Genomic DNA, 27,470 nt, shown 5'->3' with positions numbered 1-27,470 from the left:
AAGGCAAAACAGAAGTTACAGTCCCTGTAATGACCTGTTTTATTACAGCCATATGCACTGACCATGTAAATGAGCAGCAGGTACTGTAAGGAAAATGTGAAAGTCCAAAATGACATTAAATAGTTAAAGAAAATGTACAATGCAGTAGAAAAATGGCTCCACTCACCTGTTTTTCTTTGGTGGCTCAGCTATGTTTCCATATTCAGGAAAATAAATGCAAAAAGTTGGTTGTAGAAACGAGAACTGAAGGGCCCTCAGATGAACGACTTCAACTATGAGTCCTCCAACTGTACTTTTGGCTAATGCCATCGCATTAGGACATGCCAAACACTACTCAGCATAAAAAGTTTGCACAGAACATGGAATGGCTTTCATTTACCCTTCTCTCCTTATGATAATTTTTAAGCATTTTATTAAAATAAAAAATAAATAAAGAAATAAAAAAATCTATATATATATATATATATATATATATATATATATATATATATATATATATATATATATACATAAATTCGTTTTTTTATGATTTATATTTGAGCAATCAATAATATAGGTTTTTCACTCCTTTCACACGTCCGTACTTTTGTCCGAATTTTTCGATTTGTAATATTTGTAAACCAACTAGGTCCAAACAGTGGTGCAAATCTTTCCATTCTACTTTTAGGCTGGATTCACACTGACTTTTTTTCAGGAGGAAAATCTGCCTCAAAATTCCGACCGAGCGCGCGGCATAAAATCAGCGAAATACGCTTTCTCTGCCTCGCATTGATGTCAATGGGAGGTCAGAGGCGTAAACGCAGAAGATAGGGCATGTCCCTTCTCTTTCCCACGAGGCCGGTTTTTCCGCTCACGGGAAAAAACGCCTCCGCTTCCATTGAAATCAATGGGAGGCATTTTCGGACGTTTTTGGCACGTTTTTTGGCGCGGTTTCCGCGTCAAAAACTTGTAAAAAAACTCTGTGTGTGGTCTTAAAGGCACCGCTGTGAGCAAAAGACTGGCGTAAGCGAAGCCAACCAAGAGGTGGTATAAGGAATCGCAAAGTATCTGACATATATAAGAAGATGCGCCAAATTATCATATAGCGTGCGCCACTGTGAGAAGTTTGGCGCATCTTCTGCCTGGTCTAAGTTTACGATGTCTAAATACTACACAGCTTAGTAAATCTGCCCCAGCGTTTTGTCCTATATCGGCCAGTGTAGTTCTCTCATTGCCATGGCAACCAGGACGCTACTGATGATTTCGGATGCGGCTTGCACTTTTTTTTTCCCATGAGGTCACTATAGTATTCTTGTAACCATGACAACATGGACACTAGTCTCATAAGTTTCGTAATTTATCGTTTCAATTTTTATGATCCTTTCTTTCTTGCTATTTGCTATTGCCTTAATCGTACCGATGCGCAGATACAATTGTAATTATTATTTTTGTCATTATTATTATTAATTGTATTATTTTGTTATTTATATTTTTGTTATTATTGTTATTATTTTATTATTATTTTTATTATTATTTTTATTGTTATTTTTATTTTATTATTATTATTTTTATTGTTATTTTTATTATTATTATTTTTATAACCTGTTTTCTATTACTGCAGAGGAAGCAAAAAGAAAAACAATCCAGAGACCTTTCACGACAATTGACACTTCCGGCTTGCTCTGTTGCTAGGATACCGCCCTCCTGTCAGGACTGCCGGACGCAGAAGTGATGCGGCAGCAAGGGAGCCGCCATCTTAGCTGCTGGCAGAGGAGACGGTGACGGGGTGTAGAGAGAAAACCGCCTCCCCCCGTGTACACAGCGGCGGTTCATAAAGACGTCAGCGGCTGCGGAGAGGACGGCAGTACAGTACAGGGGACGGGGCGGCCGAGCTGCGGTGAGCGGGCGCGTCTAGTGACGTCATCACCGTGCGTCAAGAGGCTTTCAACTTGTCTTCCGACATGGACGAGGAGAAAGAGTCTCTGAGGAGGCAAATCCAGCTGTTACAGGGTGAGAGGGGCCACAAAGGAGGGAATACAGGGGCCACAGAGGCGGGAATACAGGGAGAGAGGGGCCACAGAGGAGGGAATACAGGGTGAGAGGGGCCAGAGAGGAGGGAATACAGGGTGAGAGGGGCCAGAGAGGAGGGAATACAGGGAGAGAGGGGCCACAGAGGAGGGAATACAGGGAGAGAGTGGCCACAGAGGAGGGAATACAGGGAGAGAGTGGCCACAGAGGAGGGAATACAGGGAGAGAGGGGCCACAGAGGAGGGAATACAGGGAGAGAGGGGCCACAGAGGAGGGAATACAGGGAGAGAGGGGCCACAGAGGCGGGAATACAGGGAGAGAGTGGCCACAGAGGAGGGAATACAGGGAGAGAGTGGCCACAGAGGAGGGAATACAGGGAGAGAGGGGCCACAGAGGAGGGAATACAGGGAGAGAGGGGCCACAGAGGAGGGAATACAGGGAGAGAGGGGCCACAGAGGCGGGAATACAGGGAGAGAGTGGCCACAGAGGAGGGAATACAGGGAGAGGGGCCACAGAGGAGGGAATACAGGGTGAGAGGGGCCACAGAGGAGGGAATACAGGAAGAGAGGGGCCACAGAGGCGGGAATACAGGGAGAGGGGCCACAGAGGAGGGAATACAGGGTGAGAGGGGCCACAGAGGCGGGAATACAGGGAGAGAGGGGCCACAGAGGCGGGAATACAGGGAGAGAGGGGCCACAGAGGCGGGAATACAGGGAGAGAGGGGCCAGAGGCGGGAATACAGGGAGAGAGGGGCCACAGAGGCGGGAATACAGGGAGAGAGGGGCCACAGAGGCGGGGAGAGAGGGATCACAGAGGCGGGAATACAGGGAGAGAGGGGCCACAGAGGCGGGAATACAGGGGCCACAGAGGAGGGAATACAGGGAGAGAGTGGCCACAGAGGAGGGAATACAGGGAGAGATGGGCCACAGAGGAGGGAATACAGGGAGAGAGGGGCCACGGAGGAGGGAATACAGGGAGAGAGGGGCCACGGAGGCGGGAATACAGGGAGAGAGGGGCCACGGAGGCGGGAATACAGGGAGAGAGGGGCCACGGAGGAGGGAATACAGGGAGAGAGGGGCCACAGAGGCGGGAATACAGGGAGAGAGGGGCCACAGAGGAGGGAATACAGGGAGAGAGGGGCCACAGAGGCGGGAATACAGGGAGAGAGGGGCCACGGAGGCGGGAATACAGGGAGAGAGGGGCCACAGAGGCGGGAATACAGGGAGAGAGGGGCCACGGAGGAGGGAATACAGGGAGAGAGGGGCCACAGAGGCGGGAATACAGGGAGAGAGGGGCCACAGAGGAGGGAATACAGGGAGAGAGGGGCCACAGAGGCGGGAATACAGGGAGAGAGGGGCCACAGAGGAGGGAATACAGGGAGACAGGGGCCACAGAGGCGGGAATACAGGGAGACAGGGGCCACAGAGGCGGGAATACGGGGAGAGAGGGGCCAGAGAGGCGGGAATACAAAGTGAGGGGCCACCGAGAAGTGTCATGGGAGGAGAGTGGTCTCATTATTTACATTCAGAGGCGGATAACATGTACTTACCTAGTCCTGCTTACACAGCTGAGAATGTGTTACAATGTATCAGTGCAGGTAAGAGCTGTCAACCTGCAGCCCAGGGCAGGAGATACATTGTAACAAGCCCATCACCTGTGTGAGCAGCACTAGATCAGTACAGCCTCCAGATGTAACCCAGGATGTTTCTATTCACTGGCAGCAAACAGCGATCCTGAAAATGGTGAGGAATTGAGAGACAAAGTGAATTAGAAAGTTACACCAGTTTTCATGGTTCGGTGATTGTTCTTCACTTCATGTTCACAGGATTGTGTTGTCTCCGCAGGTCTGATCAACAGCCATAAAATCATCCACGGCAACGCGCCAGCGCCGCTACCACCAGCAAATCCAAGATGGCCGACCCCCGCCCAGCCCGAGCACACGTCACATGTGGATTTCCGTGGCGCAGGTTACCGGCCGCCTCTGCCGAATCAGAACAGCTGGAGGAAGAAGTATTCACTGGTCAACCGCGCTGCACCGGGAGCGGAGGCCTCCGGGGGGTCGGCACGCGGCGCTGCTTGTAAGAACAACACCCCAAAAATTCCTACAGCCGGTGACATCTCCCGAAAAACGGGGCAACCACAGTCATCTGGAAGCAAAGACAAACCAGCGGCTGCGTCCACGTTCAAATGGCAAAGTGGCGCTGCTCAGGGTGGTCGGACGCGACCAAGGCCCTCTGCCAACACTGCTGGGCCCTCCACATCTGTACCAAGGGGGGCCCGACCCATCGACTCAGGGAGCCACGGCCCGGCCCAGACCCGAGGAGCTCACAAGGAGACCCTCAGGGGAGCGGCCAAACCACAACAGAAAGTGTCATGGACGCCATTGACTAAAACCGCTCCGGTACCGGCAGCCGCTCTGCCCCCCTTCAAGAAACCCCTCGTGTCCCTCCCCAAGACTGAAGTGAAATGTTCTCCCCCCAAACCCAACGCGGGTTCTATAAACCAGACCCAAAGAAATGTAAATGAAACCTTCACTGCCATTAAATTTCCCAAACGTCAGAAGACAAAATACATCTGGGTGTCCGACGCTCCTAAGACGCCCCCTGCTGGTAAGAAAGTCAGTCCAAGCGGCAGGAAAATACTGAGCGCCGAGAAACAGAAGCACCTGGTGGCGGCAGCGAAAGCGAAGAAGAACGGCGCGAACACAAAGGCAGCGGATATGAAGAATCGCTATAAGTGGAAAGCCGAGAATGTTTCTTCCCGAGAAGGTCTAAACACTGCGAGCCAATTGTCTGCCTTATATAGAGGGGTTCAGAGGCCCAGCACAGTGACACCCCAACATAACAAACTGCCAGTAGTGATGGCGGCCGCTGCCTCATTCAGGGACTCCATCTACAAGGTGAAAAGTAAAACGAAGATCATCAGGAGAAGGAGCACGTCAAGGTACAACCGCTGCTGGGGGAGGGGTGCACAACTGATATACGACATAAGTATTGTCATGTACAGACTCCACCAGCAGAATAGTGAGTGCAGCTCTGGAGTATAATACAGGATATAACTCAGGATCAGTACAGGATAAGTAATGTATGTACATAGTGACTCCACCAGCAGAATAGTGAGTACAGCTCTGGAGTATAATACAGGATGTAACTCAGGATCAGTACAGGATAAGTAATGTATGTACATAGTGACTCCACCAGCAGAATAGTGAGTGCAGCTCTGGAGTATAATACTGGATGTAACTCAGGATCAGTACAGGATTAGTAATGTATGTACACAGTGACTCCACCAGCAGAATAGTGAGTGCAGCTCTGGAGTATAATACAGGATATAACTCCGGATCAGTACAGGATAAGTAATGTAATGTATGTACACAGTGACTCCACCAGCAGAATAGTGAGTACAGCTCTGGAGTATAATACAGGATGTAACTCAGGATCAGTACAGGATAAGTAATGTATGTACATAGTGACTCCACCAGCAGAATAGTGAGTGCAGCTCTGGAGTATAATACTGGATGTAACTCAGGATCAGTACAGGATAAGTAATGTATGTACACAGTGATTCCACCAGCAGAATAGTGAGTGCAGCTCTGGAGTATAATACAGGATGTAACTCAGGATCAGTACAGAATAAGTAATGTATGTACACAGTGACTCCACCAGCAGAATAGTGAGTGCAGCTCTGGAGGATGTAACTCAGGATCAGTACAGGATAAGTAATGTAATGTATGTACACAGTGACTCCACCAGCAGAATAGTGAGTGCAGCTCTGGAGTATAATACAGGATATAACTCAGGATCAGTACAGGATAAGTAATGTAATGTATGTACACAGTGACTCCACCAGCAGAATAGTGATTGCAGCTCTGGAGTATAATACAGGATATAACTCAGGATCAGTACAGGATAAGTAATGTACACAGTGACTCCAGAGCTGCACTCACTATTCTGCTGGTGGAGTCACTGTGTACATACATTACATTACTTATCCTGTACTGATCCTGAGTTATATCCTGTATTATACTCCAGAGCTGCACTCACTATTCTGCTGGTGGAGTATAATACAGGATGTAACTCAGGATCAGTACAGGATAAGTAATGTATGTACATACACAGTGACTCCACCAGCAGAATAGTGAGTGCAGCTCTGGAGGATGTAACTCAGGATCAGTACAGGATAAGTAATGTAATGTATGTACACAGTGACTCCACCAGCAGAATAGTGAGTGCAGCTCTGGAATATAATACAGGATATAACTAAGGATCAGTACAGGATAAGTAATACAATGTATGTACACAGTGACTCCACCAGCAGAATAGTGAGTGCAGCTCTGGAGTATAATACAGGATATAACTCAGGATCAGTACAGGATAAGTAATGTAATGTATGTACACAGTGACTCCACCTGCAGAATAGTGAGTGCAGCTCTGGAGTATAATACAGGCTGTAACTCAGGATCAGTACAGGATAAGTAATGTAATGTATGTACACAGTGACTCCACCAGCAGAATAGTGAGTGCAGCTCTGCCGTATAATACAGGATGTAACTCAGGATCAGTACAGGATAAGTAATGTAATATATGTACACAGTGACTCCACCAGCAGAATAGTGAGTGCAGCTCTGGAGTATAATACAGGATGTAACTCAGGATCAGTACAGGATAAGTAATGTAATGTATGTACACAGTGACTCCACCAGCAGAATAGTGAGTGCAGCTCTGGAGTATAATACAGGATGTAACTCAGGATCAGTACAGGATAAGTAATGTAATGTATGTACACAGTGACTCCACCAGCAGAATAGTGAGTGCAGCTCTGGAGTATAATACAGGATATAACTCAGGATCAGTACAGGATAAGTAATGTAATGTATGTACACAGTGACTCCACCTGCAGAATAGTGAGTGCAGCTCTGGAGTATAATACAGGCTGTAACTCAGGATCAGTACAGGATAAGTAATGTAATGTATGTACACAGTGACTCCACCAGCAGAATAGTGAGTGCAGCTCTGCCGTATAATACAGGATGTAACTCAGTATCAGTACAGGATAAGTAATGTAATGTATGTACACAGTGACTCCACCAGCAGAATAGTGAGTGCAGCTCTGGAGTATAATACAGGATGTAACTCAGTATCAGTACAGGATAAGTGATGTAATGTATGTACACAGTGACTCCACCAGCAGAATAGTGAGTGCAGCTCTGGAGTATAATACAGGATATAACTCAGGATCAGTACAGGATAAGTAATGTAATGTATGTACACAGTGACTCCACCAGCAGAATAGTGAGTGCAGCTCTGGAGTATAATACAGGATGTAACTCAGGATCAGTACAGGATAAGTAATGTAATGTATGTACACAGTGACTCCACCAGCAGAATAGTGAGTGCAGCTCTGGAGTATAATACAGGATGTAACTCAGGATCAGCACAGTATAAGTGATGTATTTACACAGCGACTCCACCAGCAGAATAGTGAGTGCAGCTCTGGAGTATAATACAGGATGTAACTCAGGATCAGTACAGGATAAGTAATGTAATGTATATACACAGTGACTCCACCAGCAGAATAGTGAGTACAGCTCTGGAGTATAATACAGGATGTAACTCAGGATCAGTTCATGATAAGTAATGTAATGTATGTACACAGTGACTCCACCAGCAGAATAGTGAGTGCAGCTCTGGAGTATAATACAGGATATAACTCAGGATCAGTTCAGGATAAGTAATGTAATGTATGTACACAGTGACTCCACCATCAGAATAGTGAGTGCAGCTCTGGAGTATAATACAGGATGTAACTCAGGATCAGTACAGGATTAGTAATGTATGTACACAGTGACTCCACCAGCAGAATAGTGAGTGCAGCTCTGGAGTATAATACAGGATGTAACTCAGGATCAGTACAGGATAAGTAATGTAATGTATGTACACAGTGACTCCACCAGCAGAATAGTGAGTGCAGCTCTGGAGTATAATACAGGATATAACTCAGGATCAGTACAGGATAAGTAATGTAATGTATGTACACAGTGACTCCACCAGCAGAATAGCGAGTGCAGCTCTGGAGTATAATACAGGATGTAACTCAGGATCAGTACAGGATAAGTAATGTAATGTATGTACACAGTGACTCCACCAGCAGAATAGCGAGTGCAGCTCTGGAGTATAATACAGGATGTAACTCAGGATCAGTACAGGATAAGTAATGTAATGTATGTACACAGTGACTCCACCAGCAGAATAGCGAGTGCAGCTCTGGAGTATAATACAGGATGTAACTCAGGATCAGTACAGGATAAGTAATGTAATGTATGTACACAGTGACTACACCAGCAGAATAGTGAGTGCAGCTCTGGAGTATAATACAGGATATAACTCAGGATCAGTACAGGATAAGTAATGTAATATATGTACACAGTGACTCCACCTGCAGAATAGTGAGTGCAGCTCTGGAGTATAATACAGGCTGTAACTCAGGATCAGTACAGGATAAGTAATGTAATGAATGTACACAGTGACTCCACCAGCAGAATAGTGAGTGCAGCTCTGGAGTATAATACAGGATATAACTCAGGATCAGTACAGGATAAGTAATGTAATGTATGTACACAGTGACTCCACCAGCAGAATAGTGAGTGCAGCTCTGGAGTATAATACAGGATATAACTCAGGATCAGTACAGGATAAGTAATGTAATATATGTACACAGTGACTCCACCTGCAGAATAGTGAGTGCAGCTCTGGAGTATAATACAGGCTGTAACTCAGGATCAGTACAGGATAAGTAATGTAATGAATGTACACAGTGACTTCACCAGCAGAATAGTGAGTGCAGCTCTGGAGTATAACACAGGATGTAACTCAGGATCAGCACAGTATAAGTGATGTATTTACACAATGTATATAATTTCTATATGTAAACTGCAATATGGGGCTCCGACTCTGCATGAATTACTGCATCAATGCGGCATGGAGGTTGATCAGCCTATGGCACTGCTGAGGTGTAATCAATGCGGCGTGGCATGGAGGGGATGATGAATTGAATGATCTTGTAATTCATTGAGAAGGACTGGTATATAGTTTATGAATGTAGACCCCCTTACACATAGTAAAATACCACCCAGGAAGGTCTGACCCCTGCGGAGCCTGAGACGCACTTCACCTTCTAGAGATAAAAGTTCTGGTTGTGCAGCGTTCACACTGTCACTTCTGTCCACGATCCGATATCTTCATATAATCTCCAGAACGGTCTGTGATCCGGCTCCTGGGGGACGTCTCAGGTGACGAGTGTCGTGACGGGGCGCAGGGGGGTTACACGTGTTACTGCTGATCTTATCGAGATGAGATAATGTTTGGGTGGGTGCAGGGCCTCACGTGTCCGTCTTGTCTTCCAGGTCTCCTGTAGAGAAGAAGTCTTATCCTTTGGCTCCTCTGACCGTGAAGAATCATTACTCGCTGCGCAGGCGGAGCGCTCCCCGCGTGAAGTCGCCGTCTACAGTGAAAAGAAGCTCCCCTCGTGGTCTCGTCCACATCTCCAAACACCGACTACGAAGACTGCCCCCCCCTGGCAAGCAGCAGTCCCCCCCCATCCGTGAAGGTAGGAGAACATGATGGCACCGCTCCAGCAATACTGTGTGACCGTGATCCTCTGCGCCCACGTTTATGCCTCTGGATCGCCCCCTAATAGGCCACGTTGTGATAAGGGGGGGCTGGGGGGCATGGGGGCCTGAATCCGGGTAATAAGCCCCCATGTGTTGATGATTTGGGCTTCTTCTGCACATTGCGGGGTCCTGATTATTGTGTATTCTGAATTCCCCTGCTGGAGATCAGTGCTATGTGTGGGTGTATAAGGCTCTGGTATAGGCAGGGGTGTTACGGTGCCCCCTGCAGGCGACCTGTGGTGATGTGATTGAGTGGTTTGACAGCTTGAGGTGCAGGAATGCCCCAGGAGGCTATGAGCCCACTGCTGAGGACGGCACGTGGACACTGCACTCCCCTCCGTTCTTGGCTTTCTCGCTAGGTATTTGATCCTCGTTATTCTGGCCAGGAGGACCGCGTGGCTCGTGGTATCATTTTTTTTTTTTTTGTGTCACGTGGATTGAAGGTAGCGGGGTCCCAGTGATCTGTGGCTTCATGTCCCTCCTTCTGGTGGGACACTCAGTCCTTACACCCGGTGGAAGGTTTGTGGAGCAGGGACTAGTGCCGGTCCTTTAGTAATCCTCTGGCTCGGAGGATTTGGGACTCATCATGGGCCGCATCTCTGCGCTTTATTTGTAATGTTTTCTTGTAATTATTTCCACCAAAATTTGGGGGTCCCGGCTGCTGCTCCCCCACCGATCTGATTGATTGAAAATGTCATTTTGGGACAACAATTTCGTTTGCTGAAGAAATCTTTACAAATTTGACTATTTGTTGGAAGCAAGAATTCTTGTTGATAAAGCTTAATCGTAGTGTAATAAAGTTCTGCAACTTTTTAATAGACCATTTTCTAGATCTCTGCTTGCTGTCAGCAAATGTAAATATTATTTTTCATGAAAAGCTGCAAATAACGGATGGATTTAATACATTAACACATCAGCATCACAAATATATCTCCTGTCTGGTGTGTTACAATGTATCAGTCTGTAGTCCAGGTTAATCAGCACCTAAGGATTGTCTATGCTGAATAAAATTGTAACAAACCCTCAGCTGTGAGAGCAGGAGTAGTTCAGGGTGGATCTTCATCTCTCTCTTCTATCCTAGACCTGAGACTTATAACTTACCTGCACTGATACATTGTAACAACCCTCTCAGTAGTGTATCCTAATATCAACGTTTGTAAGGCCAAAAATGCCATCCGTCCCTCCAACTCCGTCTATTATTCCGCACTGTCGCTCTAGAGGAAGGCAAAACCCCCATGAGGCAAACCCCACTGTTCCTCGTCTTTGGGAACAATTCCTTCCTGTAATCAAGGACGGAGTTTTCTGGCCTTGGATGTAAACTAGAATGTTTCCATTCACTGACAACAAGCACATATGATAAAATCGGAGGAATTAAAATATTAAGGGTATTAGAAAGTTGTAGAACTTTTCATTATACGATAATTATCCTAGAACATTGGAAAACCATTTTAATAGCGCAGAATAACTTGGGCCAATGGGGGAGAAGGATAACAACGAATGTAATCCGTACTGACTGACTGACCGGTCGGCTGCTCAGGCCCCTCCCCCCAGTGACACCGTCACATTTTGCTCTCCTTCTGCTGTCCGCTGGGCTATGATGTCCCGTTGTGGAGACCCTGCATGTGTCCTGTGGCATGTTTGCCCCCGTGTGATTGCGTGCTGACGTGCCACCTTCATTTCGTGCTAGAGCTGACCTTGTACCGCAAGACGCCGGAAATCGCCGGAGCATCATTTGTCGCTTATTGGGTTATAGGAATATATGTCTATTGTTATCTGTGTGGTATGACAGCACCACCAAGTGGTCAGGTCATGAACAGCAGGCAGGGAAAAATGTCGCCCCCTGCTGTAAATGAGCAGAATATTCACGGTCTATATATTGGGTTTTATGCAGGTGACATAACTCTGCGGTGACTTCTAATATTCATACATAATAACTTATACTGGGGGACCTCCCCCCTCTTCCCCATTCATAATTACTGGGGGACAGTATTTATATCATTACTCACATCAGCTGCTGCAGTACCGTCTTAAAGACTAATCTGGTGTCTAAATCACTGACTGAGGAACACGAGTCGCCAACTTCCTCTTCAAAATGATGTTCTGCAGCAGCTAAAGTTTTTGTATTTAAGAACCCAAATGACAGTTCTAGCTTCAAAACCCCCAAACAGTACTCTGAAAATAACCATCCACAGCCCCCTGTATAGTGCCCCCCAAGAAGTGCTACCCACAGTACCCCTCTTTGTGCGATCTACAATCCCCCCATATATCTCTATATAGTCTCCGTGTTCTGAGTGTGAGGATTAATAATTTACATTCGTGTCAATGAGAACAGACCATTATATTATATTATACACACTTGCTGCAGGGACCGGTCATGTGACCTCACTCAGCTCTGCTGATTGGCTGAGGATGATCACTTAGCGGAGGGGCTTGTGTGGCTGCAATTGTGTCCATATTATTAGAGCTACAATAAGATGTAATGAATGTATAGGGGCCCCTTTAACCCTTTTTTTCCGTCACTACATTGCACTGAAACGGCAAAATAAAAGAAAAACAATGAGATTCCTCCTGAGATTTTCAGGCCATTGTCAGGGTTACTATCTTCCAGAAACAGCACCACACCTGTCCACATTGTGGTATTGCAGCTCCTCTCATGGACAGGTGTGGCGCTGTTCCTGACCACACTCGATCACTGTTTACATGACTCCTGCTACAGCGCCCTCTAGTGGAGCATGTCTAGATATGATTTACCAGTAGCTACAAAGACTTTTAGAGGATTCCTCCGCTCCTTGCAGTTTTCTGTCCGTCCAGCAGAGGGCAGCCTTGTGCCGGCGTCGCTCACCTCCTCGTTGTCCACCCCTCTGCAGTAATTGATCGCCTAATTTCCCCTTTATGTGAGAAGAAGCCGATATCAAGTCATTTGCAGCAACGACGCTCTAATGTCGGGCCCCGTATCAAAAAGGAGAAAAAAATGTCTGCCCCCCCCGCCCCGCGCTCATTCTTTACCGCTGATAAAACTCTAATATATAATTATCCTTGCAAATTGGATTGTTTTAAATAACCAAAACCCGGTTCCAGGAGAAGCTGCGCCGCCGCCCCCGTGAGTTACTGCCGCGGTGTAATGGTCGCCTTCAATCAATTTCTTCGCCATTAGAAATTCCATCACAATCAACATTAAACTTTATTCGCGGCGGGGGCCGTCGCCGTCTCCCCTCCTTTTCTTCTTCTTTTTTTTTTTAACTGCCAAAATTAATCAGGGAGAAGATTTGAGAACATTTACCCGTGTGAGGAGAGGTCAGACGCCGCCGCCGCGCCGCGCAGATAAGGAAGGCATCATAAAAGAGAAAATTGAATTACTAATGATCGCAGTCAGGGAAGTGTATAAAACCGGGGCGGCCGCCGCACCAGGATCAATCATCTGATCGCCTGTGTTTGCCGATAGGGAGGAGTGGGTGTAATCACGATCTCCGCAGAGACCTTGGCGAAAGACGAAACCGACGGACGTTTTGTCATTTATAACCGATGTTAAGATCTTTGGGCGTAATTAATTTCTACCTCAATAGAACTTGTGTTCATCCTGAGCCTCCTTGTTCATGAATAGAATGCCAAAGTTGCAGTGTAGACTGACACACCGGCAAAGCTATGTACCCGGGTAAAGCTATACTGTGACCCTATTACCTCACTAGTGCTGGTTGTATAAGGAAGGTTTCCGGCACATTATATGATGACTTGTTCACAGCGGGAGCTACTGAGTCTGTGGTCCAGATGAGGTCACCCAAGGTGTAAAAATAACAGATCAGGGCAGTGCCCGTGAGAGGGTTCATCCTGGGATATAGATATTGATAGATTTACTGACCACGATACACAGAAGATGTGTGGTCTATTGTTCTCTGTTATCAGACATGTCAGGCTGGGGGAGGATGACTGTAGGACAGGTGAATACAATCTATTGTTCTCTGTTATCAGACATGTCAGGCTGGGGGAGGATGACTGTAGGACAGGTGAATACAAGCTATTGTTCTCTGTTATCAGACATGTCAGGCTGGGGGAGGATGACTGTAGGACAGGTGAATACAATCTGTTGTTCTCTGTTATCAGACATGTCAGGCTGGGGGAGGATGACTGTAGGATAGGTGAATACAATCTATTGTTCTCTGTTATCAGACATGTCAGGCTGGGGGAGGATGACTGTAGGACAGGTGAATACAATCTATTGTTCTCTGTTATCAGACATGTCAGGCTGGGGGAGGATGACTGTAGGACAGGTGAATACAATCTATTGTTCTCTGTTATCAGACATGTCAGGCTGGGGGAGGATGACTGTAGGACAGGTGAATACAATCTATTGTTCTCTGTTATCAGACATGTCAGGCTGGGGGAGGATGACTGTAGGACAGGTGAATACAATCTATTGTTCTCTGTTATCAGACATGTCAGGCTGGGGGAGGATGACTGTAGGACAGGTGAATATAATCTATTGTTCTCAGACATGTCAGGCTGGGGGAGGATGACTGTAGGACAGGTGAATACAATCTATTGTTCTCTGTTATCAGACATGTCAGGCTGGGGGGAGGATGACTGTAGGACAGGTGAATACAATCTATTGTTCTCTGTTATCAGACATGTCAGGCTGGGGGAGGATGACTGTAGGACAGGTGAATACAATCTATTGTTCTCTGTTATCAGACATGTCAGGCTGGGGGAGGATGACTGTAGGACAGGTGAATACAAGCTATTGTTCTCTGTTATCAGACATGTCAGGCTGGGGGAGGATGACTGTAGGACAGGTGAATACAAGCTATTGTTCTCTGTTATCAGACATGTCAGGCTGGGGGAGGATGACTAGGGCAGGTGAATACAATCTATTGTTCTCTGTTATCAGACATGTCAGGCTGGGGGGAGGATGACTGTAGGACAGGTGAATACAATCTATTGTTCTCTGTTATCAGACATGTCAGGCTGGGGGGAGGATGACTGTAGGACAGGTGAATACAATCTATTATTCTCTGTTATCAGACATGTCAGGCTGGGGGGAGGATGACTGTAGGACAGGTGAATACAATCTATTGTTCTCTGTTATCAGACATGTCAGGCTGGGGGAGGATGAGTGTAGGACAGGTGAATACAATCTATTGTTCTCTGTTATCAGACATGTCAGGCTGGGGGAGCATGACTGTAGGACAGGTGAATACAATCTATTGTTCTCTGTTATCAGACATGTCAGGCTGGGGGAGGATGACTGTAGGACAGGTGAATACAATCTATTGTTCTCTGTTATCAGACATGTCAGGCTGGGGGAGGATGACTGTAGGACAGGTGAATACAATCTATTGTTCTCTGTTATCAGACATGTCAGGCTGGGGGAGGATGAGTGTAGGACAGGTGAATACAATCTATTGTTCTCTGTTATCAGACATGTCAGGCTGGGGGAGGATGACTGTAGGACAGGTGAATACAATCTATTGTTCTCTGTTATCAGACATGTCAGGCTGGGGGAGGATGACTGTAGGACAGGTGAATACAATCTATTGTTCTCTGTTATCAGACATGTCAGGCTGGGGAGGATGACTGTAGGACCGGTGAATACAATCTATTGTTCTCTGTTATCAGACATGTCAGGCTGGGGGAGGATGACTGTAGGACAGGTGAGAATACAATCTATTGTTCTCTGTTATCAGACATGTCAGGCTGGGGAGGATGACTGTAGGACAGGTGAATACAATCTATTGTTCTCTGTTATCAGACATGTCAGGCTGGGGGAGGATGACTGTAGGATAGGTGAATACAATCTATTGTTCTCTGTTATCAGACATGTCAGGCTGGGGGAGGATGACTGTAGGACAGGTGAATACAATCTATTGTTCTCAGACATGTCAGGCTGGGGGAGGATGACTGTAGGACAGGTGAATACAATCTATTGTTCTCTGTTATCAGACATGTCAGGCTGGGGGGAGGATGACTGTAGGACAGGTGAATACAATCTATTGTTCTCTGTTATCAGACATGTCAGGCTGGGGGAGGATGACTGTAGGACAGGTGAATATAATCTATTGTTCTCAGACATGTCAGGCTGGGGGGAGGATGACTGTAGGACAGGTGAATACAATCTATTGTTCTCTGTTATCAGACATGTCAGGCTGGGGGAGGATGACTGTAGGACAGGTGAATACAATCTATTGTTCTCTGTTATCAGACATGTCAGGCTGGGGGGAGGATGACTGTAGGACAGGTGAATACAATCTATTATTCTCTGTTATCAGACATGTCAGGCTGGGGGGAGGATGACTGTAGGACAGGTGAATACAATCTATTGTTCTCTGTTATCAGACATGTCAGGCTGGGGGAGGATGAGTGTAGGACAGGTGAATACAATCTATTGTTCTCTGTTATCAGACATGTCAGGCTGGGGGAGGATGACTGTAGGACAGGTGAATATAATCTATTGTTCTCAGACATGTCAGGCTGGGGGGAGGATGACTGTAGGACAGGTGAATACAATCTATTGTTCTCTGTTATCAGACATGTCAGGCTGGGGGAGGATGACTGTAGGACAGGTGAATACAATCTATTGTTCTCTGTTATCAGACATGTCAGGCTGGGGGAGGATGACTGTAGGACAGGTGAATACAATCTATTGTTCTCTGTTATCAGACATGTCAGGCTGGGAGAAGATGAGTGTAGGACAGGTGAATACAATCTATTGTTCTCTGTTATCAGACATGTCAGGCTGGGGGAGGATGACTGTAGGACAGGTGAATACAATCTATTGTTCTCTGTTATCTGACATGTCAGGCTGGGGGAAGATGACTGTAGGACAGGTGGATACAATCTATTGTTCTCTGTTATCAGACATGTCAAGCTGGGGGAGGATGACTGTGGGACAGGTGAATACAATCTATTCTCTGTTATCAGACACGTCAGGCTGGGGGAGGATGACTGTAGGACAGGTGAATACAATCTATTGTTCTCTGTTATCAGACATGTCAGGCTGGGGGAAGATGACTGTAGGACAGGTGAATACAATCTATTGTTCTCTGTTATCAGACATGTCAGGCTGGGAGAGGATGATGTAGAGCTCGTGTACTCCTCTGGATATGTAAGGGTACAGGGTTGTAGGCTTATCACTACATAGCTGGGCAATGTTACCATTCATGAGTCTGGAAAAGTAGTGCTGCAGCGATGTCTATATGGGTTGTCACCCGGCTTTCCGAGAACACTGAGATCTTCTATTTACTTTTATTAGTCTTTATTTTTTATATGTTGTGCCCAGGCCGGGGTCTGCGGGGTGACTGGGCAGCTGTTGTTCCATTGGTGTCTTTATTTGGCCCGGGGTCACTGAGGCCTCCCTGCTTCAGGGCACAGTGGAGTCTGCGGGGTTAATGTCATTACCAGCCGACCCCTGACCCCACTCATAAAGCATGACCTCTCCCTGGAGCCGGGCTGCAGAATGAGGGGCTCACTGCTGGGGGGATCGGTGAAAGTTCACATATTTGGCCCCCTGCCCACCTCCAGCTCCTCACCGCGCGTATTGGACGGTATTGAATTTCCGTTAACATGTTCAACATTTACAGGTGACCCAACTCCGGGGACATCTCCCATAACCACAGGGGCCCCGTACACATGTCGGGAAAAGGTCTGACCTGAATAAGATCAGAAAACTGTAATCTGGAGGGAGGGGGCGCTCTAGTCATAGTAACAGTGAATGGGGACCAAGGGGTCAAGTGTACCCCAAGATTCACACGACTGCACTGACAGCCAATGTGTGAGCTGAATATTTGAACGGCAAATGTATACAGCGATAATAATGGCTTACCGGCAGTCCTATGTAACACCACAGATAACACAGTGATAACTCTCTGAGTACAGATAATGTAGTATATGTTACCTGCAGTCCTATGTAACGCCACAGATAACACACAGTGATAACTCTGAGTACAGATAATGTAGTAGATGTTACCTGCAGTCCTATGTAACACCGCAGATAACACAGTGATAACTCTCTGAGTACAGATAATGTTGTAGATGTTCCCTGCAGTCCTATGTAACACCACAGATAACACAGTGATTACTCTCGGAGTACAGATAATGTAGTAGATGTTACCTGCAGTCCTATGTAACACCGCAGATAAACACAGTGATAACTCCCTGAGTACAGATAATGTAGTAGATGTTACCTGCAGTCCTATGTAACACCACAGATAACACAGTGATAACTCTCTGAGTACAGATAATGTAGTAGATGTTACCTGCAGTCCTATGTAACACCACAGATAACACAGTGATAACTCTCTGAGTACAGATAATGTAGTAGATGTTACCTGCAGTCCTATGTAACACCGCAGATAAACACAGTGATAACTCCCTGAGTACAGATAATGTAGTAGATGTTACCTGCAGTCCTATGTAACACCGCAGATAACACACAGTGATAACTGAGTACAGATAATGTAGTAGATGTTACCTGCAGTCCTATGTAACATTATCCTCGTGCAATTTATGTTACATGAGACTGAGCTCTGCTACATCTGTGCGTAGTTGTGTGTGTATACATGGTTAGTAATGATTATTCTTCTATGTATATACTGATGGTCTTGAACTCCTGCATTATATAGAATTTGTGCATATTCTGGATTAGGAGGCGGTCGTCTGACGGTCCAGCATTGCCAGCTTTTATATTGTTACGGGTCCCCAGCACCCAGACAGGGATGAGCCCCGCACTGGTTACATTCAGGGGGTCCGCTCTTATGCTGCTCCTTATATAAAATGATATATATAAGCGCCTGTCACGTACATTATGTGGGCGGTGCAGTCAGGGCCCCTATAGGGTCAAGGCCGAGGGAGTGATATTATTGTAAGGTGGAAGGAACCGCAGCAACTCCGCCACGAAGTGCCGACCACGTAACGTTACAGAGCGGGGATACCTTTGAGATCAACTAGAACGGAGATTACGAGCCCCTCCCCCAACATCAGTGTTTGACCTCACAAATGATCTTCTGGATGAAGGGGCAGAAACTCCCACAAACCCCAGAAGAGCGGAAGATGTGATGTTTTACTGCAAAGGGGGAACAACCCCCCATATTAATGTCTATGGATCTATGATGGGACGTCATGAACGCTCCTGTAGTGTAATGTGGGGGGGGGGGGCACATTCTGTATATAGTGTATGTCTGGTGTCCTCCTGAGTCCAGGGGCCCCTGTAGGGTTTTGGTCGGGGGGATCATGGGTGTTCTCCTGAGTCCCGGGGCCCCTGGAGGGTTTTGGTCGGGGGGATCATGGGTGCTATACATTTCTGGTGTCCTCCTGAGTCCCGGGGCCCCTGTAGGGTTTTGATCGGGGGGATCATGGGTGCTATACATTTCTGGTGTCCTCCTGAGTCCCGGGGCCCCTGTAGGGTTTTGATCGGGGGGATCATGGGTGCTATACATTTCTGGTGTCCTCCTGAGTCCCGGGGCTCCTGTAGGGTTTTGGTTGCGGGGGATCATGGGTGCTATACATTTCTGGTGTCCTCCTGAGTCCCGGGGCCCCTGTAGGGTTTTGATCGGTGGCATCATGGGTGCTATACATTTCTGGTGTCCTCCTGAGTCCCTGGGCCCCTGTAGGGTTTTGGTCGGGGGGATCATGGGTGTTATACATTTCTGGTGTCCTCCTGAGTCCCGGGGCCCCTGTAGGGTTTTGATCGGTGGGATCATGGGTGTTATACATTTCTGGTGTCCTCCTGAGTCCCGGGGCCCCTGTAGGGTTTTGATCGGTGGCATCATGGGTGCTATACATTTCTGGTGTCCTCCTGAGTCCCTGGGCCCCTGTAGGGTTTTGGTCGGGGGGATCATGGGTGTTATACATTTCTGGTGTTCTCCTGAGTCCCGGGGCCCCTGTAGGGTTTTGATCGGTGGGATCATGGGTGTTATACATTTCTGGTGTCCTCCTGAGTCCCGGGGCCCCTGTAGGGTTTTGATCGGTGGGATCATGGGTGCTATACATTTCTGGTGTCCTCCTGAGTCCCTGGGCCCCTGTAGGGTTTTGATCGGGGGGATCATGGGTGCTATACATTTCTGGTGTCCTCCTGAGTCCCGGGGCTCCTGTAGGGTTTTGGTCGGGGGGATCATGGGTGTTATACATTTCTGGTGTCCTCCTGAGTCCCGGGGCCCCTGTAGGGTTTTGGTCGGGGGGATCATGGGTGCTATACATTTCTGGTGTCCTCCTGAGTCCCGGGGCCCCTGTAAGGTTTTGGTTGGGGGGATCATGGGTGCTATACATTTCTGGTGTCCTCCTGAGTCCCGGGGCCCCTGTAGGGTTTTGGTTGCGGGGGATCATGGGTGCTATACATTTCTGGTGTCCTCCTGAGTCCCTGGGCCCCTGTAGGGTTTTGGTCGGGGGGATCATGGGTGCTATACATTTCTGGTGTCCTCCTGAGTCCCGGGGCTCCTGTAGGGTTTTGATCGGTGGAATCATGGGTGCTATACATTTCTGGTGTCCTCCTGAGTCCCGGGGCCCCTGTAGGGTTTTGATCGGTGGGATCATGGGTGCTATACATTTCTGGTGTCCTCCTGAGTCCCTGGGCCCCTGTAGGGTTTTGGTCGGGGGGATCATGGGTGCTATACATTTCTGGTGTCCTCCTGAGTCCCGGGGCCCCTGTAGGGTTTTGGTCGGGGGGATCATGGGTGTTATACATTTCTGGTGTCCTCCTGAGTCCCGGGGCCCCTGTAGGGTTTTGATCGGTGGGATCATGGGTGTTATACATTTCTGGTGTCCTCCTGAGTCCCGGGGCCCCTGTAGGGTTTTGGTTGGGGGGATCATGGGTGCTATACATTTCTGGTGTCCTCCTGAGTCCCGGGGCCCCTGTAGGGTTTTGGTTGCGGGGGATCATGGGTGCTATACATTTCTGGGGTCCTCCTGAGTCCCTGGGCCCCTGTAGGGTTTTGGTCGGGGGGATCATGGGTGCTATACATTTCTGGTGTCCTCCTGAGTCCCGGGGCTCCTGTAGGGTTTTGATCGGTGGGATCATGGGTGCTATACATTTCTGGTGTCCTCCTGAGTCCCGGGGCTCCTGTAGGGTTTTGGTCGGGGGGATCATGGGTGCTATACATTTCTGGTGTCCTCCTGAGTCCCGGGGCCCCTGTAGGGTTTTGATCGGTGGGATCATGGGTGTTATACATTTCTGGTGTCCTCCTGAGTCCCTGGACCCCTGTAGGGTTTTGATCGGTGGCATCATGGGTGCTATACATTTCTGGTGTCCTCCTGAGTCCCGGGGCCGCTGTAGGGTTTTGATCGGTGGGATCATGGGTGCTATACATTTCTGGTGTCCTCCTGAGTCCCTGGGCCCCTGTAGGGTTTTGGTCGGGGGGATCATGGGTGCTATACATTTCTGGTGTCCTCCTGAGTCCCGGGGCCCCTGTAGGGTTTTGGTCGGGGGGATCATGGGTGTTATACATTTCTGGTGTCCTCCTGAGTCCCGGGGCCCCTGTAGGGTTTTGATCGGTGGGATCATGGGTGTTATACATTTCTGGTGTCCTCCTGAGTCCCGGGGCCCCTGTAGGGTTTTGATCGGTGGGATCATGGGTGCTATACATTTCTGGTGTCCTCCTGAGTCCCGGGGCCCCTGTAGAGTTTTGATCGGTGGGATCATGGGTGCTATACATTTCTGGTGTCCTCCTGAGTCCCTGGGCCCCTGTGTGGTTTTGGTTGCGGGGGATCATGGGTGCTATACATTTCTGGTGTCCTCCTGAGTCCCGGGGCCCCTGTAGGGTTTTGATCGGTGGGATCATGGGTGCTATACATTTCTGGTGTCCTCCTGAGTCCCGGGGCCCCTGTAGGGTTTTGATCGGGGGGATCATGGGTGCTATACATTTCTGGTGTCCTCCTGAGTCCCGGGGCTCCTGTAGGGTTTTGGTTGCGGGGGATCATGGGTGCTATACATTTCTGGTGTCCTCCTGAGTCCCGGGGCCCCTGTAGGGTTTTGATCGGTGGCATCATGGGTGCTATACATTTCTGGTGTCCTCCTGAGTCCCTGGGCCCCTGTAGGGTTTTGGTCGGGGGGATCATGGGTGTTATACATTTCTGGTGTCCTCCTGAGTCCCGGGGCCCCTGTAGGGTTTTGATCGGTGGGATCATGGGTGTTATACATTTCTGGTGTCCTCCTGAGTCCCGGGGCCCCTGTAGGGTTTTGATCGGTGGGATCATGGGTGTTATACATTTCTGGTGTCCTCCTGAGTCCCGGGGCCCCTGTAGGGTTTTGATCGGGGGGATCATGGGTGCTATACATTTCTGGTGTCCTCCTGAGTCCCTGGGCCCCTGTAGGGTTTTGATCGGGGGGATCATGGGTGCTATACATTTCTGGTGTCCTCCTGAGTCCCGGGGCTCCTGTAGGGTTTTGGTCGGGGGGATCATGGGTGTTATACATTTCTGGTGTCCTCCTGAGTCCCGGGGCCCCTGTAGGGTTTTGGTTGGGGGGATCATGGGTGCTATACATTTCTGGTGTCCTCCTGAGTCCCGGGGCCCCTGTAGGGTTTTGGTTGCGGGGGATCATGGGTGCTATACATTTCTGGTGTCCTCCTGAGTCCCTGGGCCCCTGTAGGGTTTTGGTCGGGGGGATCATGGGTGCTATACATTTCTGGTGTCCTCCTGAGTCCCGGGGCTCCTGTAGGGTTTTGATCGGTGGAATCATGGGTGCTATACATTTCTGGTGTCCTCCTGAGTCCCGGGGCCCCTGTAGGGTTTTGATCGGTGGGATCATGGGTGCTATACATTTCTGGTGTCCTCCTGAGTCCCTGGGCCCCTGTAGGGTTTTGGTCGGGGGGATCATGGGTGCTATACATTTCTGGTGTCCTCCTGAGTCCCGGGGCCCCTGTAGGGTTTTGGTCGGGGGGATCATGGGTGTTATACATTTCTGGTGTCCTCCTGAGTCCCGGGGCCCCTGTAGGGTTTTGATCGGTGGGATCATGGGTGTTATACATTTCTGGTGTCCTCCTGAGTCCCGGGGCCCCTGTAGGGTTTTGATCGGTGGGATCATGGGTGCTATACATTTCTGGTGTCCTCCTGAGTCCCAGGGCCCCTGTAGGGTTTTGATCGGTGGGATCATGGGTGCTATACATTTCTGGTGTCCTCCTGAGTCCCTGGGCCCCTGTAGGGTTTTGGTCGGGGGGATCATGGGTGCTATACATTTCTGGTGTCCTCCTGAGTCCCGGGGCCCCTGTAGGGTTTTGGTCGGGGGGATCATGGGTGTTATACATTTCTGGTGTCCTCCTGAGTCCCGGGGCCCCTGTAGGGTTTTGATCGGTGGGATCATGGGTGTTATACATTTCTGGTGTCCTCCTGAGTCCCGGGGCCCCTGTAGGGTTTTGATCGGTGGGATCATGGGTGCTATACATTTCTGGTGTCCTCCTGAGTCCCGGGGCCCCTGTAGGGTTTTGATCGGTGGGATCATGGGTGCTATACATTTCTGGTGTCCTCCTGAGTCCCAGGGCCCCTGTAGGGTTTTGATCGGTGGGATCATGGGTGCTATACATTTCTGGTGTCCTCCTGAGTCCCTGGGCCCCTGTAGGGTTTTGGTTGGGGGGATCATGGGTGTTATACATTTCTGGTGTCCTCCTGAGTCCCGGGGCCCCTGTAGGGTTTTGATCGGTGGGATCATGGGTGTTATACATTTCTGGTGTCCTCCTGAGTCCCGGGGCCCCTGTAGGGTTTTGATCGGTGGGATCATGGGTGCTGTACATTTCTGGTGTCCTCCTGAGTCCCAGGGCCCCTGTAGGGTTTTGATCGGTGGGATCATGGGTGCTATACATTTCTGGTGTCCTCCTGAGTCCCTGGGCCCCTGTAGGGTTTTGGTTGGGGGGATCATGGGTGTTATACATTTCTGGTGTCGTCCTGAGTCCCGGGGCCCCTGTAGGGTTTTGATCGGTGGGATCATGGGTGTTATACATTTCTGGTGTCCTCCTGAGTCCCGGGGCCCCTGTAGGGTTTTGATCGGTGGGATCATGGGTGCTATACATTTCTGGTGTCCTCCTGAGTCCCAGGGCCCCTGTAGGGTTTTGATCGGTGGGATCATGGGTGCTATACATTTCTGGTGTCCTCCTGAGTCCCTGGGCCCCTGTAGGGTTTTGGTCGGGGGGATCATGGGTGCTATACATTTCTGGTGTCCTCCTGAGTCCCGGGGCCCCTGTAGGGTTTTGGTCGGGGGGATCATGGGTGTTATACATTTCTGGTGTCCTCCTGAGTCCCGGGGCCCCTGTAGGGTTTTGATCGGTGGGATCATGGGTGTTATACATTTCTGGTGTCCTCCTGAGTCCCGGGGCCCCTGTAGGGTTTTGATCGGTGGGATCATGGGTGTTATACATTTCTGGTGTCCTCCTGAGTCCCGGGGCCCCTGTAGGGTTTTGATCGGTGGGATCATGGGTGCTATACATTTCTGGTGTCCTCCTGAGTCCCAGGGCCCCTGTAGGGTTTTGATCGGTGGGATCATGGGTGCTATACATTTCTGGTGTCCTCCTGAGTCCCTGGGCCCCTGTAGGGTTTTGGTCGGGGGGATCATGGGTGCTATACATTTCTGGTGTCCTCCTGAGTCCCGGGGCCCCTGTAGGGTTTTGGTCGGGGGGATCATGGGTGTTATACATTTCTGGTGTCCTCCTGAGTCCCGGGGCCCCTGTAGGGTTTTGATCGGTGGGATCATGGGTGTTATACATTTCTGGTGTCCTCCTGAGTCCCGGGGCCCCTGTAGGGTTTTGATCGGTGGGATCATGGGTGCTATACATTTCTGGTGTCCTCCTGAGTCCCGGGGCCCCTGTAGGGTTTTGATCGGTGGGATCATGGGTGCTATACATTTCTGGTGTCCTCCTGAGTCCCAGGGCCCCTGTAGGGTTTTGGTTGGGGGGATCATGGGTGCTATACATTTCTGGTGTCCTCCTGAGTCCCGGGGCCCCTGTAGGGTTTTGGTTGCGGGGGATCATGGGTGCTATACATTTCTGGTGTCCTCCTGAGTCCCTGGGCCCCTGTAGGGTTTTGGTCGGGGGGATCATGGGTGCTATACATTTCTGGTGTCCTCCTGAGTCCCGGGGCTCCTGTAGGGTTTTGATCGGTGGAATCATGGGTGCTATACATTTCTGGTGTCCTCCTGAGTCCCGGGGCCCCTGTAGGGTTTTGATCGGTGGGATCATGGGTGCTATACATTTCTGGTGTCCTCCTGAGTCCCTGGGCCCCTGTAGGGTTTTGGTCGGGGGGATCATGGGTGCTATACATTTCTGGTGTCCTCCTGAGTCCCGGGGCCCCTGTAGGGTTTTGGTCGGGGGGATCATGGGTGTTATACATTTCTGGTGTCCTCCTGAGTCCCGGGGCCCCTGTAGGGTTTTGATCGGTGGGATCATGGGTGTTATACATTTCTGGTGTCCTCCTGAGTCCCGGGGCCCCTGTAGGGTTTTGATCGGTGGGATCATGGGTGCTATACATTTCTGGTGTCCTCCTGAGTCCCAGGGCCCCTGTAGGGTTTTGATCGGTGGGATCATGGGTGCTATACATTTCTGGTGTCCTCCTGAGTCCCTGGGCCCCTGTAGGGTTTTGGTCGGGGGGATCATGGGTGCTATACATTTCTGGTGTCCTCCTGAGTCCCGGGGCCCCTGTAGGGTTTTGGTCGGGGGGATCATGGGTGTTATACATTTCTGGTGTCCTCCTGAGTCCCGGGGCCCCTGTAGGGTTTTGATCGGTGGGATCATGGGTGTTATACATTTCTGGTGTCCTCCTGAGTCCCGGGGCCCCTGTAGGGTTTTGATCGGTGGGATCATGGGTGCTATACATTTCTGGTGTCCTCCTGAGTCCCGGGGCCCCTGTAGGGTTTTGATCGGTGGGATCATGGGTGCTATACATTTCTGGTGTCCTCCTGAGTCCCAGGGCCCCTGTAGGGTTTTGATCGGTGGGATCATGGGTGCTATACATTTCTGGTGTCCTCCTGAGTCCCTGGGCCCCTGTAGGGTTTTGGTTGGGGGGATCATGGGTGTTATACATTTCTGGTGTCCTCCTGAGTCCCGGGGCCCCTGTAGGGTTTTGATCGGTGGGATCATGGGTGTTATACATTTCTGGTGTCCTCCTGAGTCCCGGGGCCCCTGTAGGGTTTTGATCGGTGGGATCATGGGTGCTATACATTTCTGGTGTCCTCCTGAGTCCCAGGGCCCCTGTAGGGTTTTGATCGGTGGGATCATGGGTGCTATACATTTCTGGTGTCCTCCTGAGTCCCTGGGCCCCTGTAGGGTTTTGGTTGGGGGGATCATGGGTGTTATACATTTCTGGTGTCGTCCTGAGTCCCGGGGCCCCTGTAGGGTTTTGATCGGTGGGATCATGGGTGTTATACATTTCTGGTGTCCTCCTGAGTCCCGGGGCCCCTGTAGGGTTTTGATCGGTGGGATCATGGGTGCTATACATTTCTGGTGTCCTCCTGAGTCCCTGGGCCCCTGTAGGGTTTTGGTTGCGGGGGATCATGGGTGCTATACATTTCTGGTGTCCTCCTGAGTCCCGGGGCCCCTGTAGGGTTTTGATCGGGGGGATCATGGGTGCTATACATTTCTGGTGTCCTCCTGAGTCCCGGGGCTCCTATAGGGTTTTGGTCGGGGGGATCATGGGTGTTATACATTTCTGGTGTCCTCCTGAGTCCCGGGGCCCCTGTAGGGTTTTGATCGGTGGGATCATGGGTGTTATACATTTCTGGTGTCCTCCTGAGTCCCGGGGCCCCTGTAGGGTTTTGATCGGTGGGATCATGGGTGTTTATACATTTCTGGTGTCCTCCTGAGTCCCTGGGCCCCTGTAGGGTTTTGGTTGCAGGGGATCATGGGTGCTATACATTTCTGGTGTCCTCCTGAGTCCCGGGGCCCCTGTAGGGTTTTGGTCGGGGGGATCATGGGTGCTATACATTTCTGGTGTCCTCCTGAGTCCCGGGGCCCCTGTAGGGTTTTGGTCGGGGGGATCATGGGTGCTATACATTTCTGGTGTCCTCCTGAGTCCCGGGGCCCCTGTAGGGTTTTGATCGGTGGGATCATGGGTGCTATACATTTCTGGTGTCCTCCTGAGTCCCGGGGCTCCTGTAGGGTTTTGATCGGTAGGATCATGGGTGCTATACATTTCTGGTGTCCTCCTGAGTCCCTGGACCCCTGTAGGGTTTTGGTCGGGGGGATCATGGGTGTTATACATTTCTGGTGTCCTCCTGAGTCCCGGGGCCCCTGTAGGGTTTTGATCGGTGGGATCATGGGTGCTATACATTTCTGGTGTCCTCCCGAGTCCCTGGGCCCCTGTAGGGTTTTGGTTGGGGGGATCATGGGTGCTATACATTTCTGGTGTCCTCCTGAGTCCCGGGGCCCCTGTAGGGTTTTGGTCGGGGGGATCATGGGTGTTATACATTTCTGGTGTCCTCCTGAGTCCTGGGGCCCCTGTAGGGTTTTGATCGGTGGGATCATGGGTGTTATACATTTCTGGTGTCCTCCTGAGTCCCGGGGCCCCTGTAGGGTTTTGATCGGTGGGATCATGGGTGCTATACATTTCTGGTGTCCTCCTGAGTCCCTGGGCCCCTGTAGGGTTTTGGTTGCGGGGGATCATGGGTGCTATACATTTCTGGTGTCCTCCTGAGTCCCGGGGCCCCTGTAGGGTTTTGATCGGGGGGATCATGGGTGCTATACATTTCTGGTGTCCTCCTGAGTCCCGGGGCCCCTGTAGGGTTTTGGTCGGGGGGATCATGGGTGCTATACATTTCTGGTGTCCTCCTGAGTCCCGGGGCCCCTGTAGGGTTTTGGTCGGTGGGATCATGGGTGCTATACATTTCTGGTGT

The 27,470-nt window shown here is 49.7% G+C and overlaps 1 protein-coding gene across 1 annotated transcript in view; it reads left to right on the top strand.

Moving 5' to 3' along the window:
* The first annotated feature begins 1,683 nt into the window (after positions 1-1,683).
* The window catches only part of ZC3H3 (zinc finger CCCH-type containing 3), a 157,061-nt gene continuing 131,274 nt past the window's right edge, over positions 1,684-27,470 (top strand). The window contains exons 1-3 of the mRNA XM_075827927.1: positions 1,684-1,989; positions 3,852-4,950; positions 9,410-9,612. Coding sequence (XP_075684042.1) covers positions 1,941-1,989; positions 3,852-4,950; positions 9,410-9,612 — 1,351 coding nt within the window. The 5' untranslated portion in view covers positions 1,684-1,940. The remainder of the gene's footprint in view (positions 1,990-3,851; positions 4,951-9,409; positions 9,613-27,470) is intronic.

Source organism: Rhinoderma darwinii, chromosome 5, assembly GCF_050947455.1.
Source record: "Rhinoderma darwinii isolate aRhiDar2 chromosome 5, aRhiDar2.hap1, whole genome shotgun sequence".
In the NCBI taxonomy this organism is placed as follows: domain Eukaryota; kingdom Metazoa; phylum Chordata; class Amphibia; order Anura; family Rhinodermatidae; genus Rhinoderma; species Rhinoderma darwinii.
This window is presented reverse-complemented; position numbering and strand designations above follow the sequence as displayed.